The sequence below is a fragment of the Neovison vison genome, chromosome 2 (genome assembly GCF_020171115.1).
Source record: "Neovison vison isolate M4711 chromosome 2, ASM_NN_V1, whole genome shotgun sequence".
Lineage (NCBI taxonomy): Eukaryota > Metazoa > Chordata > Mammalia > Carnivora > Mustelidae > Neogale > Neogale vison.
This window is the reverse complement of record NC_058092.1, coordinates 223,085,078-223,101,533: the sequence shown is the minus strand read 5'-3', so window position 1 is coordinate 223,101,533 and position 16,456 is coordinate 223,085,078. Positions and strand designations below refer to the sequence as shown.

Genomic DNA, 16,456 nt, shown 5'->3' with positions numbered 1-16,456 from the left:
GGACATATTTTATTTAACCAGCTTAGTAAAAGGTAATATTCAGCAGCTGTGATCTATAGCAGAATTACAATTTTCAGGGTCAAGGAGGGATTTTGATATTAGGAGGTTGGGCAGAATTGCTATGAAATCTCATGAGCTGTCTTTAAAAATAAATGAGAAAATAGGTTATCCAAGAGTCATTGTAAGGGAAAAATCAATAGGCAGTGTCTATTCACTTGGGCTATCAAAATCCTTGAAATTTGAACAAAAGTTTCACGTTTAGTGTACTGTAGGTTTTGAAATATCGGCGCTGGAGGCTTGGCGGGTAGGCAGGCCTGGCGAAGCCGCCGGCTGCCTCGTAAGGTGGGGGAGTGAGTGTCTTGGTGACCAAATTAGATGGGTCAAAGGAGACTCCTGAAGAGAACCATGCAGGTGGCCCTCCCGGGAACACTGAGAAGCACCTGCTGTCCCAGAAGTAGGTGTGGCCGCTGCCTCGGTGCTCCTACCCCTCATGGTTGTCTTCTTGCCCACACGGTCCGCTGCGTCTCTGTCCCCAGGTGGGGAACAAATGATCATTTAACAGGGAAATTCCTGGTGGTGAAATTGGGACTGAGCAGGTCTCTTGGAGCGATAGAAGTTGCATTCATTCATTCATTCATTCATTCGCAATCAAGACTTCGCGTGTGTGTGTGTTTCAGATGCGTCTTTCACCTCTGCGCAGAGGCAGCGTAGTAGCCAATGAGGTTTATCCGAGGCGTGACTATTGCTAATTGGAAACTGTTCTCAACTGGGTCTTCCAGGACGGCCTACTCTTGGCATTGAAGAGGCGCATCTCAGCCCAACCAGCGGAGGCTGCCTTTGCTCGCCAGATCTCTCTGTGACTCAGTTCCTACGGCAGGTAACTGCCAGGTGACTCCTCACCGGCCTGGGAGCCCTGGTCTGTGGTTCGACACTGATTTCCAATCCCTGGGGCCATGTCTAATATTCAGTGTTAAAAAACAATTTGAAAACATTTTTTTAAATGAAAAAGTGTTTTAATGAATGAAGACATGAATATCTTCTTTTTAGTATGATTAATATAAGGCATTCCTGAGGAATTTTAAGGCCGTGTTCATGAGCGATCTTTAAAGAAAACAGAACAAAAATACGCAATACTCCCCTCCCTCAATATTTGTCCAGCAAGATGTTACAGAACAGCTCACTTTGTCAAGAAGAGCAGGATGGTGACGGCTTCTCACAAGCCTGGTGGTGCTTTCCACGGGCTACCTGATTGAATCTTCCTGTCAGGCCTCAGGGTGGGGGATATTTTCCCCGCTTTACAGTCAAGGAAACAGAGGTTCAGTGAAGAGATGAGTACATTATTTCAACTCACCAATAAGAGAATCAGAGCTCATATCCAGGTTTGTGGTCACTCTGCAAAGCCATCTCCGGGGCAATTAAAGAAGAAGGGGGGAAAAACTGGTATTCAAAAGCAACCTTGAACATGATTCTTTTAAGTTCCATCATTAAAACAAAAAAAAAACACTGTCTACATTCACAGTACAGAAATTGTAGCAGAGTACTGAGGATTTATAACTCCCCTTTATTTAGAAAGGGAATGAAAGTAAGACAAATAATTCAAATGCAAAAGGGTAGCAATAGCAGACGCCGACTGAGGCATTTTATTTAACTCATCAAATAATACAGGTTAGTTCAGGAAACAACCACCAACATATATTTCTTGTACTAACGATATGTAGACCCACATTTCCAAGAAAGGTAATGAAAATAAATTACTTTATGGAATACAGCAAATAAATAGTTTTTTTTTTAAACAAACAAACAAACAAACAAGACCCTATGAATAGTGGGGGATGGGGAGTGAGGTTACAGAATCATTGTGGAGCTGGGGGAAGCTGGACCTTGAAACAAATACCGGAACAAGAGGAAGGAACAGCACGTGTTAATGACAATTAACAGCAGACATTCTAACTCCTTCCTCTCATCCCCTTGGTTTTAGGAGCGATTTCTCCCCAGCCCCGAGACAGGCTCTGAGCACCGCATCTGACACCCACCGTCTGCGTGATCCAGATAATGTAATCGCAGCATCATTAGGAACCATGAAATCGCAATTCCCCGGGGAAGCAGCGCTATCGTTCAGTTACACACAGAAGAGCCATTAATTAGCAGATTTCAGTTTAAAGCGACGATGTACTACACGGGTTCTAATCCCACTCTGGAGCGGCTCTCCGGCCTAATGAATTAGCTGGAGGAAGCGGGGCAGGAGCGAGAAGACAGCACTCAAAGGGAAACGAAGTGAAATAAGATAAACTTAAAACCACAAAATTTAAAAATGATCAAGAGATCATCCACTGTTGGGGAAAAGCTGTAGAAGGAGCCAAACGGGGGTCATCCGAATCTCCTTCTCTTGCTGTGGCGCTGTCGAGCATGCCGTTTAGCATCTGGACTCCATTTGAGGCAACTTGATCGAAAGGGACTCATTCATTCATTCATTCTTTCATGCCATTCATCCCACAAACGTTCTCTTAAAGTAACAGCACGTTTACAGAAGAAGACAGGTTGCTATGTTGGACACATTCATCGCTTGGACAGGTGAGTCCTCCGACATCAGGCGGGGCAGGGGAAAGGGACACTTGGAACCTCCATGACCGTCGCTTTGGAAATGCTTCTGAAATGGAGATACCCTCTTCCTGGAAGGAGAAGCAGAAGCGGGATTTTTACCGTTCTTGAGATGACCCCTCAACCCCAACCTGGTTGGCACCTACCCTCCTCTGGGTTGGTACCTTTGAAATTCTGACCTCACCGTTAAATAAAAGGGATGAATGTAGAGATCAATGACCACTCTTCACACACTGGCCTCAACCCTTGGGCTGGCTGACATCTTTCCATTTCACAGCTTGCTTGGATCCCAGACATAGAGGCTATTTGGTCTGTATTCCAGGGAAGAGGGGAGGTTTCTAGACTGGAGCTTCGGTTCCAGGATGTAATACCGACGGCCGGTATCTGGGGGAGAGCCTGACTTGTCAGTGGTTAAACCTACACGAGATGGGCTGAACCCCTTTTTAAGAGAGAAGGGCCATGTTCCAAGACCAAGGGTTGGCACCACACACTGGTTTCTAAATCCTGTTCATGGGTTTCATCCAAGTGCACCTTCATAATGTGCCCGTGAGCAAGGGAGGGGCAAGTGCAAAAAGTAAATGATCTGGTTTCTTGATAGGGAAATGGGGTGCCCCAGAGGAAACTGACTCACCCAGGCAGGACAGGCTCCATCATTTGCGAGAGCCAAAGCGAAATAAAAATACGGAGCCCTGTGTTCAGAAAGCAAGAAAAAAAATGCTTTTTCATTTCTTCCCTTGTCTCTCTCTCTTGTCACGGTGTTTAAAATTTTCTAGTTGATGTCTTCTAAGTTAAAATTTTAAGTCACTAGCATGAATTTTACTGTTCGCTTTTATACTGTGCAACACTGGTTTTAAAGGCAAATGTCAGAATATTTACGTGTGGGAAATCAGCAGTTACACAACCCATGTAGTGGGTTGTTCCTAGAGGGAGCCTCAACCAGACGACCCAGGCCAGAAGAGACAAGCTGGACTCAGGAACATTGGAAGAAAGAAGAGAGGGCTCCCCCAGGCCTGGGGATTCTCTCAGGAGGACGGCAGACCCTCAGGATGCTGACTCCTGCCTTGCGTCCTGGTCATGCACTTGCCCTCCAGCCTGGGGGTCAGGTTCCCTTTCTTCCCAGTGGCTGGACGGAGAGGTTGTACCCCAGGCCTGGAACGGGAGGTTAAGGTAGGCATCTCCCCCTTCTGCAAGGTCCGTGCCCAATCCTCGGTGGATGGGCAACCGAAGGGGCTGGGCCACCTTGGTGCCAGGACACACTAGGTGTACCTGGTGCCTGCATCGGAGTGGATTAGAGGTTTGTCCCACTGAATGTGCCCTGACGCCGCCAGCATAGGGCAGGGCCTGCGGCCGCCCCTCCCCACTGCAAGATGCTGTGGGCTGCCCCGTCCAGCCCTTGACCCTGCCCATGCCTGAGCCCAGAGGCAGGTCAGCAGCTGTTGCTTCAGGGAGGTTGGGGTGGGAAGGCCGAGTGGAAGCAGGGCTCCAGGGGGCTGAGCATCCGACACCAGAAGCAGGAGGTGGTGGGAGGCTGGACCGCGTGGGAGCCTGGCTCCAAACTCCCCGCTCATGGTCCCGTTGTCTCACCGAACTTCATTTGCAAAATGCAATTATGAAGATAAAATTATCATGAATTTCAATTATAGTACAGCATTAAGCCCCCAGTGTGGGCCCTTCTGAAGGTGGGGTCACGTGCGCGACTGCACTGGTCACAAGCCCATGCCACCAGCCCTGCATCCAAGACCATTCCGAAGCTCAGTGCACCAAATCTCCTGCTCTTCTAGGACATTCCGCGCGCCAGGGGCTGCCATCTTACCCCAGGGCCTTCGGCCCTCACATTCGGAACATTCCTTTTTCTCTGCCATGGGTGACAGGAGCTGGCAGAGGCCTACCTTCCTGAGACTTTCCAACCAACTTTCCCGTTGGCCAGATGAAGAACCGGAACCCGAGCAGGCTCTGACTTGTCAATGTGAGGCCACACGCCAGGCTGGTGGCAGGGAAAGGCCCAGAGCTCTGAGTACCTCCGGCCTGGAAAATGCCAGACTTTGGGAAAAGAGTGAAGCCTCGAGGGGTCTCCCTGCCAGGCTGTTCCTGGGTGTGCAAACACCACCCCCACGGCTGCCAGGACCTGGAGGGTCAGCGCTTCCCCCAGCTCTAAAGCCGTGTCCGCCTAGCATCAGCAACCAAGGAGTTTGCTAGAGGCCTCCAGGGGCTCGACGCTGGGGGAGGAGGAATTCAATTCTCACTTGTTTCTCACAAGATTCTTTTGCTAGTGATGGTGGACTTGAGCACAAAAATGCCTTTCCCCGGGGACACTAGTAGCTCAGCTGAGGGGACACCAGGGTGCCCTCTGCCAGTTCCTTAAGAGAGAAAAGATCTGATATTCAGGGGAAAAAAATAATCATAGCCAACAGGAATGGAACCGAGTTTTTCTATGCATGTTGGGTTAAAAAAGAATGTAATGGAGGGACATTAGCCACGTGGTGTGAAGGCCAGCACTACCGAAGAGGCCCTGTGGCTGGGCCGTGGCTTCTAGAACACGGCGCTGTCTGAGTTGCATCTCCTTATGCAGACGAGAGAAGCCCGAGGAAAGGCTGAAGACCTGGAGTCCATTCCTGGCCCCGCCGCCCACTTACTGGGTTTTCTCAAGCGAAGACTCATTCCCTCCCTGTGCACCATCTACCCATCTGAACAAGCAGGTTGGCCAAAATGCTCCCTAAAGCCTGCACAGCTAGAGGGTTCTGCGAATCTGAGCCCATCTGCCTGGTTGGCTTTTGCCATCCAAACCCACCAGCCTGGAGCCCAAGGGGCACGGGTCCCACATTTCCTCCTTTCTAGCCCAATTGCCCTGGCTCTGTGGGTTTCATCTCCCCTCCCAGGAGCCCAGGGAAGCCCACTCAGAGACCAGGACTGTGCTGCAGCCTTTGCCGGGGTGCTCAGGCTCCTCCTGTCCCCGGATCAAAGTTTCTCCACTGTCTGGGGGCTGGTTGGGGGGGAGGGTGACCCATCAGCCTCGTGCCCAAATCTGGATTCTGCTTCTATTTTCCCCTTTCTGCATGGGGGACAGAGAGAGAAGAAGGAGAGAGAAGCCTTTGAAAAACGTCTCCTGCTCCATCGCTCAGCAATTCACCTCGCCGCTGAGCCCAGTGACACTCCCGTGGTGCACCTCTTAGCCACTCGGCAACTTTTTTCCCTTTTATGATATTTTGGGTTTCTGATTGCCTGCCAAGTCGAACCTTTATCATTTAATAAGCAGAAAAAAGGAAGAAAGAAAAAAAGAAAAAAGGAAAAAAAAAATCCTCTAAGTCAGTCCCAATCTAAAGGGTCCCCATACCTGTCCCCTGCCTCTCTGGGGCTGGTCCTGGACCCGGAGCCAGCTCTCATGGGGATTCAACCACTGGCAGGCAAATGTCAACTCTACTCTCGTCCAACGGGGCCATTTGCACATGTAATTGCTGGAACCGCAAGGAGGAAGGAACACACAGCACTAGGGGGCGTGGCAAGGACTCGGGCAGGTGCGGCACTGACCTTGGTAGGGCAGCGGTGGGAGGTGGCAGGGGGATGGGCAAGGCGGCAGGGTTTCCAGTGCGGCTCACCCCAGAGCCCTGCCTGAGAGCAGAGAGCAAGGCGGGACTCTGGGGACGAAAACAGTGTCCCTCCTGCAGTCCCAGAGCTGCTGCGCATGTTTTCTTACCTCACTTCTTCACCACGTGTCTTTGGGGCCTGGAACATGGTGGATAGCCAGTACGTATTTTCGACTAGATGAATAAACCCAATTATACCTCTCATGCTTCAGACAGGGAAAGGCGTGGTTGTTTAGAAGTCCTGTCGGGGACAATGATGAGCCCATGAAGCCGCTAGCTCTCCTTACTCTGTAGTTTCTTGGCGGGAGCGGCAGGATGTTTGGATGAGGAGGAGACAAATCAAGCAGAGACAGTCTCTGAGAGTCACGATGTCCCTGCTGTGGTGAGACCCCGGAATGGGGCAGTGAGGGGAGGCGCTGCTCGGGGCAGAAGCGATCAGGTTGGGTCTCCTCCCCAAGTGCCTTGGCCTCCTCATCTCAGCAGGGCCGGGAGGGGAGCAGGTGCAGCAGCCCCCCAAGGAAAGCAACTGGCTGGAACCCACTGTTCTAACTACCCTCCCACCGCCTTCCTGGCCTCTCTCCTCCACCTCCTCAGGAAGGGCATTGCTGTGGGACGTACCAGGGAAACCTCACCCAGTTATCTTGCCTTGCCAGGGCCCTGTGTTCTCTGACCTGAGTGGTCCTGGGCCCTGGGCCGGGTGTGTGTGGGCTTCTATGGCAAGGCTGTGCACCCAGGAACCCATTCCTTACCCAAAGGGCAGCTGATCCCAGGAGAAACCACCAGGCTGCTGCTAGGCAACCAACGGTCTCCTTCCTTTCTACTGCCTTCTCCCAAAGACCACGGACTGCTCCTTGCCATGGTGGGTCGTTCCCACCCCAAATCCAAAATCTGCCCTCAGGAATGGGTCAGTGGTCGACGGAACTGAAGCTGACCAGGGGAAGAAGAATCTGCATTTTGCCTGGGCTCAAGGTCAGACACCAGAGGGACGATCTCCCAAAGACCACGGACTGCTCCTTGCCATGGTGGGTCATTCCCACCCCAAATCCAAAATCTGCCCTCAGGAATGGGTCAGTGGTCGACGGAACTGCAGCTGGCCAGGGGAAGAAGAATCTGCATTTTCCCCGGGCTCGAGGTCAGACACCAGAGGAATGGATCTTTCAGAGTGGGATTTCAGGAAGCTACAAGCTCACGGGCGTTCCTGCGCAGAAACCTGGCTCATCTTACAACTGTCCGTGACCCAGGGGGCCAAGACTTGTGTCTGAAAGAGATGGGAACAAGGAAGGGGACCGTGTTTAGAGCCTCAGGGTGTGGGGCTGCTGGCTTCAGGCCCCATGCATTTAGCATCCTATGGCGGAGGCTTCTTACCGAATTTAACAATCCCACTCCCCAAAGACGTGGTGGATTTGGGTCACATTCTCAGCTTGTCTCTCTTCTGATGGTGTTAAGATGGAAAATTAACAGGCACACACCGTGTGGCACACCAGGGTGCTTGGACCCAGGGCTGGGCACGCGGCAGGCCTCCGTCGGTGTCAGCGGAGGGTGCCTCTGTGGCCTGGGTCTTTGGCAGAATCTTCTGGAGAGAAGCTGGAGCCTGAGGATGTACTTCATTCTCAACTCTGTGGGGCCTCATCATGCAAAAAAACATTTCTGTCCAATTCAGGTACTTTTCTTGGCAAAATAAGTTAAAAACAAAAAAGTTGAGGCAACAAAGCAGCACTGAGCTGGAGAACGGCCTTGCCCCCCCCTCCCCTCCCCCAGCACTGTCCCCTCCTGAGCACACCTGGGGAGGCTGAGGGGTGGGGGGAGGAGAGGGCTGCACTGAACGGCGCTGTCCTGCCCCCAGGAAAAGTCCAGGCGGCTCTCAGCGGAGCCGTGTGTGCAGCAGATCAATACGGGCTTCGGGGCCGCTGAGCTATTATTCACGCCAAAGGGCCTTGTTTGGATGAAGGGAAGGAGGGGGTGCACGAGTTCACAGAATCACAGTCTGGAGCTCTGCTGCTTGGCATTTCCCCCTCTCTCTGTGATGCCTTCGTTATTTATGTAGGACGAGTAATGAGGCGATTCAGGACGAGGAAGTGCTTTACCCACAGCATGCTGGGAGCTCCTTGAGGCATGCCAACAGAGGTTGTGTGTGATTTGGGCCGGGGTCCTGCGAGAAAGGCACCCTGTCTTTCTCCGGCTTTGGCGCCTCCTGAAGGCGGCCAGTAATGGGCCCAGGGTGGCACAACGTGAGGCCTGACGCCGGCGCCCCTCCCTCTTAATTATCTCCTGGGATGAGTCCCACTCACCATCTCCTGTCCCCTGGTGCTGGGAATCCATCCTTCACCCATACGCCACCCGTCCCTCACCTCCTCACACATTCTCAACCCACTTGTCCTGTCATTTTGGGTTTGCCCCAGCATCTTGTTTTTGCCCTACTCGCCTCTGGTAAGCAGGCTTGGGAACGTTTCCCTTATTCCTGAGCTAGAGTCCTCGTGGGCATGGGCGGTCTCTCCCAGCATCCCCTGCGTCTTCCCTCCTCTACAACAGAGACGATGCTCACCCTGGTTCCATCACCTCTTCCGGGACCCCGTCTCCAGCCTTGGCTCCGGGCACATGCATTCTTCTCCTCCCTGCACTGGGCCTCTCTTGGTTACCCTGCAGGGTCTCCTTTCTTGGGAAGGAGCCTGTGGCTTTAAGCACTTCTCGAGCTGCCCACACAGTCCCCGGCCTCATTTTTAAAAGGCTGACATCTTGTCTAAGAACTACCTAAGTCATAAAACGTGGACGGCCCCTGGCAGACACTACTGGTTTGAGCCCAATGGGCTGCAGGCAAAGCCATATAAACAAGGATGTTTCCTGGAGTTGGGCTTAAGGTTAGTGAATTACACAGGATGAGGTCGGGTTTGAGGGCTGGCGGCTCATCTCAGGCAACCAGTGTCTCTGGGAGTCAGACTCGGGACGGCTTACCACAAAGCCTTCCTTCCTTTTGGAACAACGACTCTGAGCCTATCTTTTGCCGAGGCGTGGCATCCGTTCCAAAGGTGGTAAGCCGTCACGCGGCTGATCTGGAACAGGCCGAGATGGAGATTCGAGACCCCTCAGGCGAGGCGTGAGTGCCGTTTCCATGTCCACGGTGGTCTCTGAAGCTTAGGGTGGCCTCACTTGTCCCACCTGCCGGACCCGGCCCTCCTATGCCACAGCTCCTGCTGGGACCGTCTGCCCTTGGATGGGTGAGGCTGAGAGATGGTGGCTGAGCAAGGGACATGTGCCATCTCTCCCCTTCACATCCATGGGTGGCTGGCTGCCCAAGGGGTCTGTCTTCCTGGGGACAGGTGGGTAGGAGCAAAGCAGGTCAGCAGAGAAGCTCTCCTCGTTCCCTGTTATTGACCAGGTCACCCCTGCCCTGAAGTACCAGCAGACCAGGCCTCTGACAGTGGCTTCCATGGCTCTGTGAAACTCATGGAATCAGACAGGGAGGCGGATGAAGCCAGGCGTTCCGGCGTGGAGAACGCCGCTGACTTCAGATCTGGGATGGTGATGACGATGGTGAAGGAGCTTTTCCCCCCCAAAGCTCAGAGCCCATGGAAAAGCTGACGATTTCACCAACGGCAAGTCCCAGAAAGGAAAAAAGACAGAAGGTCAGTTCCAGCAAGGCATCGCTCCTCTTGTCTCTTAGGGTAGCGCTGTTTGCAGTGAGCTCATCGACTACACAGAGACGCCCCGTCACACCCTCCTCACACCAGCCGACCGGACACTACTTACTCTCCAGACCACAGTCTTCCAACCACACGCTCAGCTGCCTGAGGAGACAAGTGGACCAGAGACAGGGGACTCACAGAGCCTCCTTTGAAACCAGCCCCAGCCGTCACCCACCTACAGTCCTTGGCTCTGGGTCTGCATTTCTCCCAGGAAAGCCCACCTTGGCTCCCAGCACCGAGAGTGTCCCACGGCACTAGCAGTTCAAACCAAAGCGACGAGGAAATCATTGCTTGTAGTTAATTCTCAACTACGTAGACAAACGGCTATAAATATTTATGATGGGAAATTTCATTATTTAAAAAATTCGGCTCTAAATTTCCAGCTAACTCCATGAAGAATGCTTGCTGAACAGGTTGCAAATTAAGAACAATTATTTTTCTCTTCTGCATTTGAATGGAACTTACAGCTAAAGTCATTTAAAGGGGTTAACATCAACCTTAATTAAATATTAAAGTGTGCCTGTACCTGCTGCTATTGTTGCCCCTTCGAATAAGATATAACCTATTTTTGACAAGTTTTCATCTTTCTCTGTGGAAGACGCTACATGAAATCAAATCAGTGGCAAAGAGGAGAGTAATGAATAATCTATTTCATATTCCAACAGTACCCGGAGCTCAGGAGTGGAAAAATATTCAGTCAGATGATGGCAAGAGGCTGCTTGGGTACCACATGACACAGCTAATGTTTAAATAATAATAATAATAAAAAGCGATAAACAAATCATTAGCCCTTAACAGTTGTTTAATGCAATTTGTTAATGAACGTAATGGTGGGGACTAATAATGAAAGAAAATAAAAACGTCTAAACAGGCGCCAAGTTGCTGGCAATGCGCAATTATTTCCTTGTCAAGTTTTTATGATTTAATGAGCCCCTCTGGGACTGACGGCTGTCAGTCAGTCGTGACTTTTTGACACCATTACAACTTCAAATACAGCAGCAGGCAGGCTGTTTTCCTCGGATTTGAAATACTGAAATGATCTGACAGTTTTAAAGAAAAGATGTGCAAAAAAAAAAAAGAGGAGAGAGGGAGAGAAAGACAGTTGCTTTCCTTTCTTTCTTTCCACCCCCTTCCCTTCTTCTACGGGGTGGATAATCTCTGGATGCTGTTTGGTAATGAAAATCCAATCACTGAGGTCATTATCTGATGAGGTTTTTTGGAACAGGCAGGCTTTTTTCCCCCTCTTTATTTCTTTACTTAATGATAACCCTCAATGGGCTGGCCCCGCATGGGACGGCCAGAGCCGCACAATTTTGTTCACCATTAATTTCAGCCTTTGAAGCTCAGGGCTCAGAAGCAGTAGCAAAGCAAACCCCCCACCAAGCTAGTTCCAAAATAAGACAATCCAGTCTGCCTTAAACAGAATAGCAAATGGCCTCCCAGCCCAGGCCTGGCGGCTGACGTCAAGCCCCGTGCATCTGCAGGCATTCGCCTTCAACACGGAACATTTAAAACTCTTTACAACTTAAGAGACTTTAATTAAATTGCTTTTGATTCCGGAGCAGGGTAGGATCCGCTTTTATTTATTCGGTGGGTCGGGGAAACTGTTTAGTCTGCAGGAATGTTAGATGGCAGGAGCTTCCCCCTCCCGGTCCTCCTCCATGTCCTGGTCTTCACCTCCGATCCCACCTTCCCCTTGAACATCATTTTTAGCACAGGTGCCCAACCGCAGAAATAGTCCTCGATCAAAGTCGACGTGTTAAGTTCCTAGAACCTTTTACAGATCTAGGACCGGCTTCGCCTCGGTGGGCTCTCTCCCGTCCCGGGTGGAGCCGGACCTCCGCTGAGGCTCCTGGGCATTTCCCCTCCAGCAGCCGGAAGGGCCAGGTGCGAGCGCAGGGGGGTGGGGGGGGGTGGTGGGACACGGTGACTTCAGACCAGCGTCTTACAAAGCGCCCACTATCCGGGTCACTTCTCCGGGTGGGTTGGATGGGGCTGTTAGGCCAAGGGTTATCTGTTCGGATTCTCTTCCTCTCGAGGTTGAATTGGGGCAAAGTCTCAGGCAAGTGCTGATAAAGAGATAGAACTGGCGAGAAAAAAGCCACTGGGGGGTGAGGCGCGCACTCCCTCCCCATTTCATCCCCATTTCACCACGAGCACAAGGTTTTACTGAAATATTTAGGAGCCGGCGGGCTTAGACGATCAGATGAACCTGGCTTGCTGGGTGGCCTGGGGAAGAGGCACGAGGTGCGGGTAGAGGGCTGGTTTTACACTTTAGCTAAGATCAACGGTTTCAAAAGCAGCCACCCGAGAGCTTGGTGTAATACTTCCCCCGCCATTCGTGTTTCAGAACGAGAAGGGGGTTGTTTGTTTGTTTCCTCCCTTTTAATGGTTTCTCCAATGTGTTTAGCGTGTACAGATTTCCGTTATCGGAATAAAAGAATCTTGCTGAGATGGATCCCTTCAGCTGATAGGAAAATGAGCGCTGCCTTCCCAGTCCTCCACTGTCCTACCTCGTCCGGCCCAAATCCCACCCCATCCCTGCAAGGTAAAGGCTTGTAGCTTTATTTACACAATACTAAATGATTTATCTGGACACACGCAGGCCCTGGCCTGTTTCGCTAAGTGCGATTTCTCTGGTGGATTTTGCCATTCTGCATTTCCTCTCTAAACCATAACGGTTCTTTTCTGAGTTGGGGGGAAAAAACATAAAAATAAAGGGCAGCATCCAGGTGATCTCAATCTACGGGCACAGGTGGTTAGCATTTTTTATGAAGAGAACAGGTCCGCTTTTCAAGGATTCAGAGCTTCCAATTATATTCAAAAGATAGTACAGACCTCGGAAGTGCCTATGAAGTCTTAAGAAAAACATATTTTGCTTTATGACAAGGAGGAAAATGACCTCAGCTTGGGGCAACTTTCAGCCTGATCATAAACGAACTCATTTTGAACGCAATTCCCGGTTACCTCGGACAGAAAGAAACCAAAGGAAATCACAAAGCACGTCAGAGGTCTGAATACACAGTGAACTCAGGAAGGCTGTGCTAACATTTTTTTTTTTTTTTATAGAAAATCCAAGCCGTCCTTTGTAACACGCTGCAACCCCTTATTCTTTGAAAGGAGGTTAGTGAACGTTTTCCATGAAGTTTATTTCTAGTGAATTATCCTATAGGACTCTACCATATTTATAATCACATTTGAAATTTCACACCAATGGACTCATGTTCTTCCTCTTCCTGAAATATTCATGTTCTTTTTACATACTGGAATGGATGTGCAGAGAGCCTTGTCAGACCTTTTGCTTGTCGGAGGGCTGTTTTGGCAGTGCAGATATTAAAACCAAAAGGGTATCGAGATGCTTACACAGGCCAGGGGAGAGGAGGTCACAATTAAATATCGGACCAGGGCTCGCTTTGTCAGCAAATTCTGGGGACTAGGGGATTTGGGGAAGGTAAGGAAATATTTCAGGTAGCAGGAATCAAAGTTGTGAAAAGTGGATCTTGGGCAGGCTTTGCAAAAATATTCTTGGCTAAAAACAAAACAAAACAAAAACAAAAACAAAACACACACACACACAGAAGAACACAGAAAGTGCTAAGTCAAGTGCTAAGTCCTGCACAACTGACACTGAATATCCACCTTTTCAATGCAAGCGCTCAGGCAGGTAGACTATCTTCATTATCCCTGGGTAGGAACAGGGCTGGTTTGCTGGAGCCTGTCACTCACTGGCTTTGGCCCCTGTTTTTCTCTGCATTTTTATCCTCGGACATCACAGAGGGGCAATTCGGTGACAAGAGTTGTGTGACAAACAGCACAGCCCATCACATGCCCCACGGCTGACTCATCATGCCCTGTCCCAAACCGTGACCCTTGACATGTCCACAGGGCAAGGAAGAATGTCACCAAGGCTATTTTGGTTAGGAGATGAAATCACCAAAAGGCAAATAAACATTCCCCTTCCCCTATAGAAAACAAATCTGGGTGAAGACAAACCTAGAAAAGGAAACCGACCCGCATGCAAACAGGAATAGAAAATATTTTTACACTCTTTGCACTTCAGCTGAACAGTGGTGAAAAGAGGGAGGGTCATTCAGGGCCTGTCAGCGCAAAAGAATGATTCATGTGACCATTTTGTCTTAATTACTCAGAACAAGCTGTTGTTGCTGTTTGTCAGGGAGGAACAGATCCATCAGTGTCTTCTGACAGAAAAAGTGACCGCCATCAGGATGGTGACGACCAGGATGATGGCCAAGACGACGACCAGGATGCGGTTCTGGATGATTCTAGGAAAGAGCAGATGGGGAAAAAAATTCACATAGAGACACGAAGGGTTTTCTGACAAAGACCATCCAAGACCAGGCTGCCTAATCAAAAGACAGTTTCACAGGTGGGGGTCGGGAGCCCAGTGTGGGGCTTGTGTGTGCGTGTGTGTGCGTGTGTGTGCACGTGCACGGGAGCTTCCGCTCCTATGAACCATCCACGAGGAAATGAGCGACTCCACGGTGACTGTCACACGGCACCTGGAGAAATGCTCACTGCCAAGCAAAAGCTAATCAAATGGCTTTCCGGGCTCGGGGTACCATGTAGTAATCTGTAAGCGATCAAGGGCCCCATGCGAGCTTCTCTTTTTAATTTAAAACGTGAGACAAGCCTCATTTTTTTGCAGTGTTTCCTGTTAAAGTAAAAGACTCCAAGGAAACATATGTCAGTAAAGTACGTACCTGTACAAAAATACCCGGGGAAAAGGAGAAGAGAGATTTAGGAAGATAGGGACAGGATTAAGAAGCAAGTGTCAACCTTGCCGCTCGGGCTGTGAAACTGTCATCTGTCACTGGGGCTCACTGCTCTGTTACACCAGGAGGAAATGTTACATTTGCTCTGTAACACACACACACACAAACACACACACAAGATGGAAATGAGAAATTACACAAAGTCCCCGAGTGCCTCGTGTGCTTTGGGGGGTGGACCCTCACCTCTGGGGGTTCCAGCCCCCTCGGCTCGGGCTCTGCCTAATGCGGACGGGGAAGTGGGAAGTCGGGAGGAGAAGCCGACTACAGACACGTGCTCCGAGATGCCTGCAGAGCTCCCCATGAAGTTGCTTCTTAAGGTGTTAGCTCATTCTGGGAAAAGAGGTTGAGCCCCAGAATGCCTTGTTGAGACCATCAAAGGGAACCCAGGTCAAGCAGCCTCGCCCACGCTCCTCCCGCAGAACCAAACACACAGCGGTGGAGGGAGTGGCTGGCGGTCCTGCCGGGCTCTCCAGGTGCCTAACAGCCCGCAGCAAACCCCATCCGCCTGTCCTGCAAATATCAAGCAGGAAAAGGTCTGCTGTCTTGGTCTAACAAGAGACCCTGCCCTCCTTTTTTGTATCTCTGCGGTGTGTTGGCAGCCTTTTCTAGGTTCTGGACGAGTTTCTTTCTCGGAAGGAAGATGACATCCCTGTGGCTTCCGCTGGAGTCCTCCCCGCCCAACCCCTTCCTCTCCCAACCTAAATGGATGGATGGAGATGGGGCGCATCAGACAAGCCCACTCCCCTGTGGCCCCCCTGGAAGGACTAGCTCCCTCTCCTCCTGACAGGTTACAAAACGATCACATTTGCTGACACGTCTTCCGCAAAACTGCTTTAGTGCCTGTGTCCACTTTCCTCGAAGGAGATGAATGGTCCGCTCAGTCCTCATTTATCACGTAAGGCTCAGCTAAGATCTGTCTCCTTTATTTCTTCCCTTCCCCACTAGAAAGGCTGCGCCCTGACATTAATTCTTCTGCAGTGACAGCTAATTCAGACTTAACAGGCCGTATTTGCTCAGGAGGCAGGGAGATTCTCTGTCCCCAAAATAAATAAATAAAAACAGGACTTCACGGCTTGTTAAAGTAAGGCTAATTATGAACACTGATCAGTGCTACTTGGTGGGTTGATTTAAAACCCAAATTGATTTTTTCCCCTTTCTCTGGAAGGGGCAGAAGTCTTCAGAACAGTCTCGACACATCCCGTTTGCCCAAGTCACTGTCACAATCTCTATTTACCACAGCCATCCGCGTCAGACTTGCAAAGGAAATCAGCAAAATTGAAACTCAGCAGCAAAACAGATTAAAAGCATGAAAACTCTTTAAAATTCTGCCTTAAGTAATATACAGTAGTGTGTCTCTTGGTTGACAACCATTTTATTTGTGGGTTGAGGGCCCCACGGCATCCGTGATGCTAATTTATAAAGGATTAACCGCGGGGGTTACTTGTTTAATTTGAAGCATGGTTAGAAAAATGAATACACAGGAATGCCTAAATCTTCAGCTCTTGCCTGGCCTTCCTAATTGGGCTTCCCTCATCTCAAGGCAAAGAGGGGTGTGATTCAACCTGTGATCATTCTTTACAGCTTGTATCTTTAATTCACTCAGCACACCACCGATCCCAGGACAGCCCGACATCTTGCTGGGAGACATGCGGAAGACCCAACAGTCCACTGCCTCCATGGCGTGTCCCGAGTCTAGAGCCTCCTTCTCCTCTGCGGCCCCAGCTCCTGGCGCAGTGGCTGACACACAAAACTGGAGAGAGACCCACCCAAAGGTGCGTAATGAAGGAATGCCACTTCTGTAATT

At 50.4% G+C, this 16,456-nt stretch overlaps 1 protein-coding gene and 1 pseudogene across 3 annotated transcripts in view; one reads left to right on the top strand and one right to left on the bottom strand.

Annotated features, from left to right (window-relative positions):
* Positions 1–688: 688 nt before the first annotated feature.
* Positions 689–810, top strand: LOC122901467 (annotated as a pseudogene).
* Positions 811–1,611: 801 nt separating this feature from the next.
* VTI1A (vesicle transport through interaction with t-SNAREs 1A) overlaps positions 1,612–16,456 on the bottom strand; it is a 355,306-nt gene continuing 340,461 nt past the window's right edge. For 2 of the 3 annotated variants that reach the window (XM_044240516.1, XM_044240521.1), the window contains one exon: positions 10,490–14,142. In XM_044240516.1, the coding sequence (XP_044096451.1) occupies positions 14,049–14,142 (94 nt within the window). In that variant the 3' untranslated portion in view covers positions 10,490–14,048. Of the gene's footprint in view, positions 2,670–10,489; positions 14,143–16,456 lie in introns of those variants that run through there. The other variant, XM_044240517.1, reaches the window with a different exon arrangement.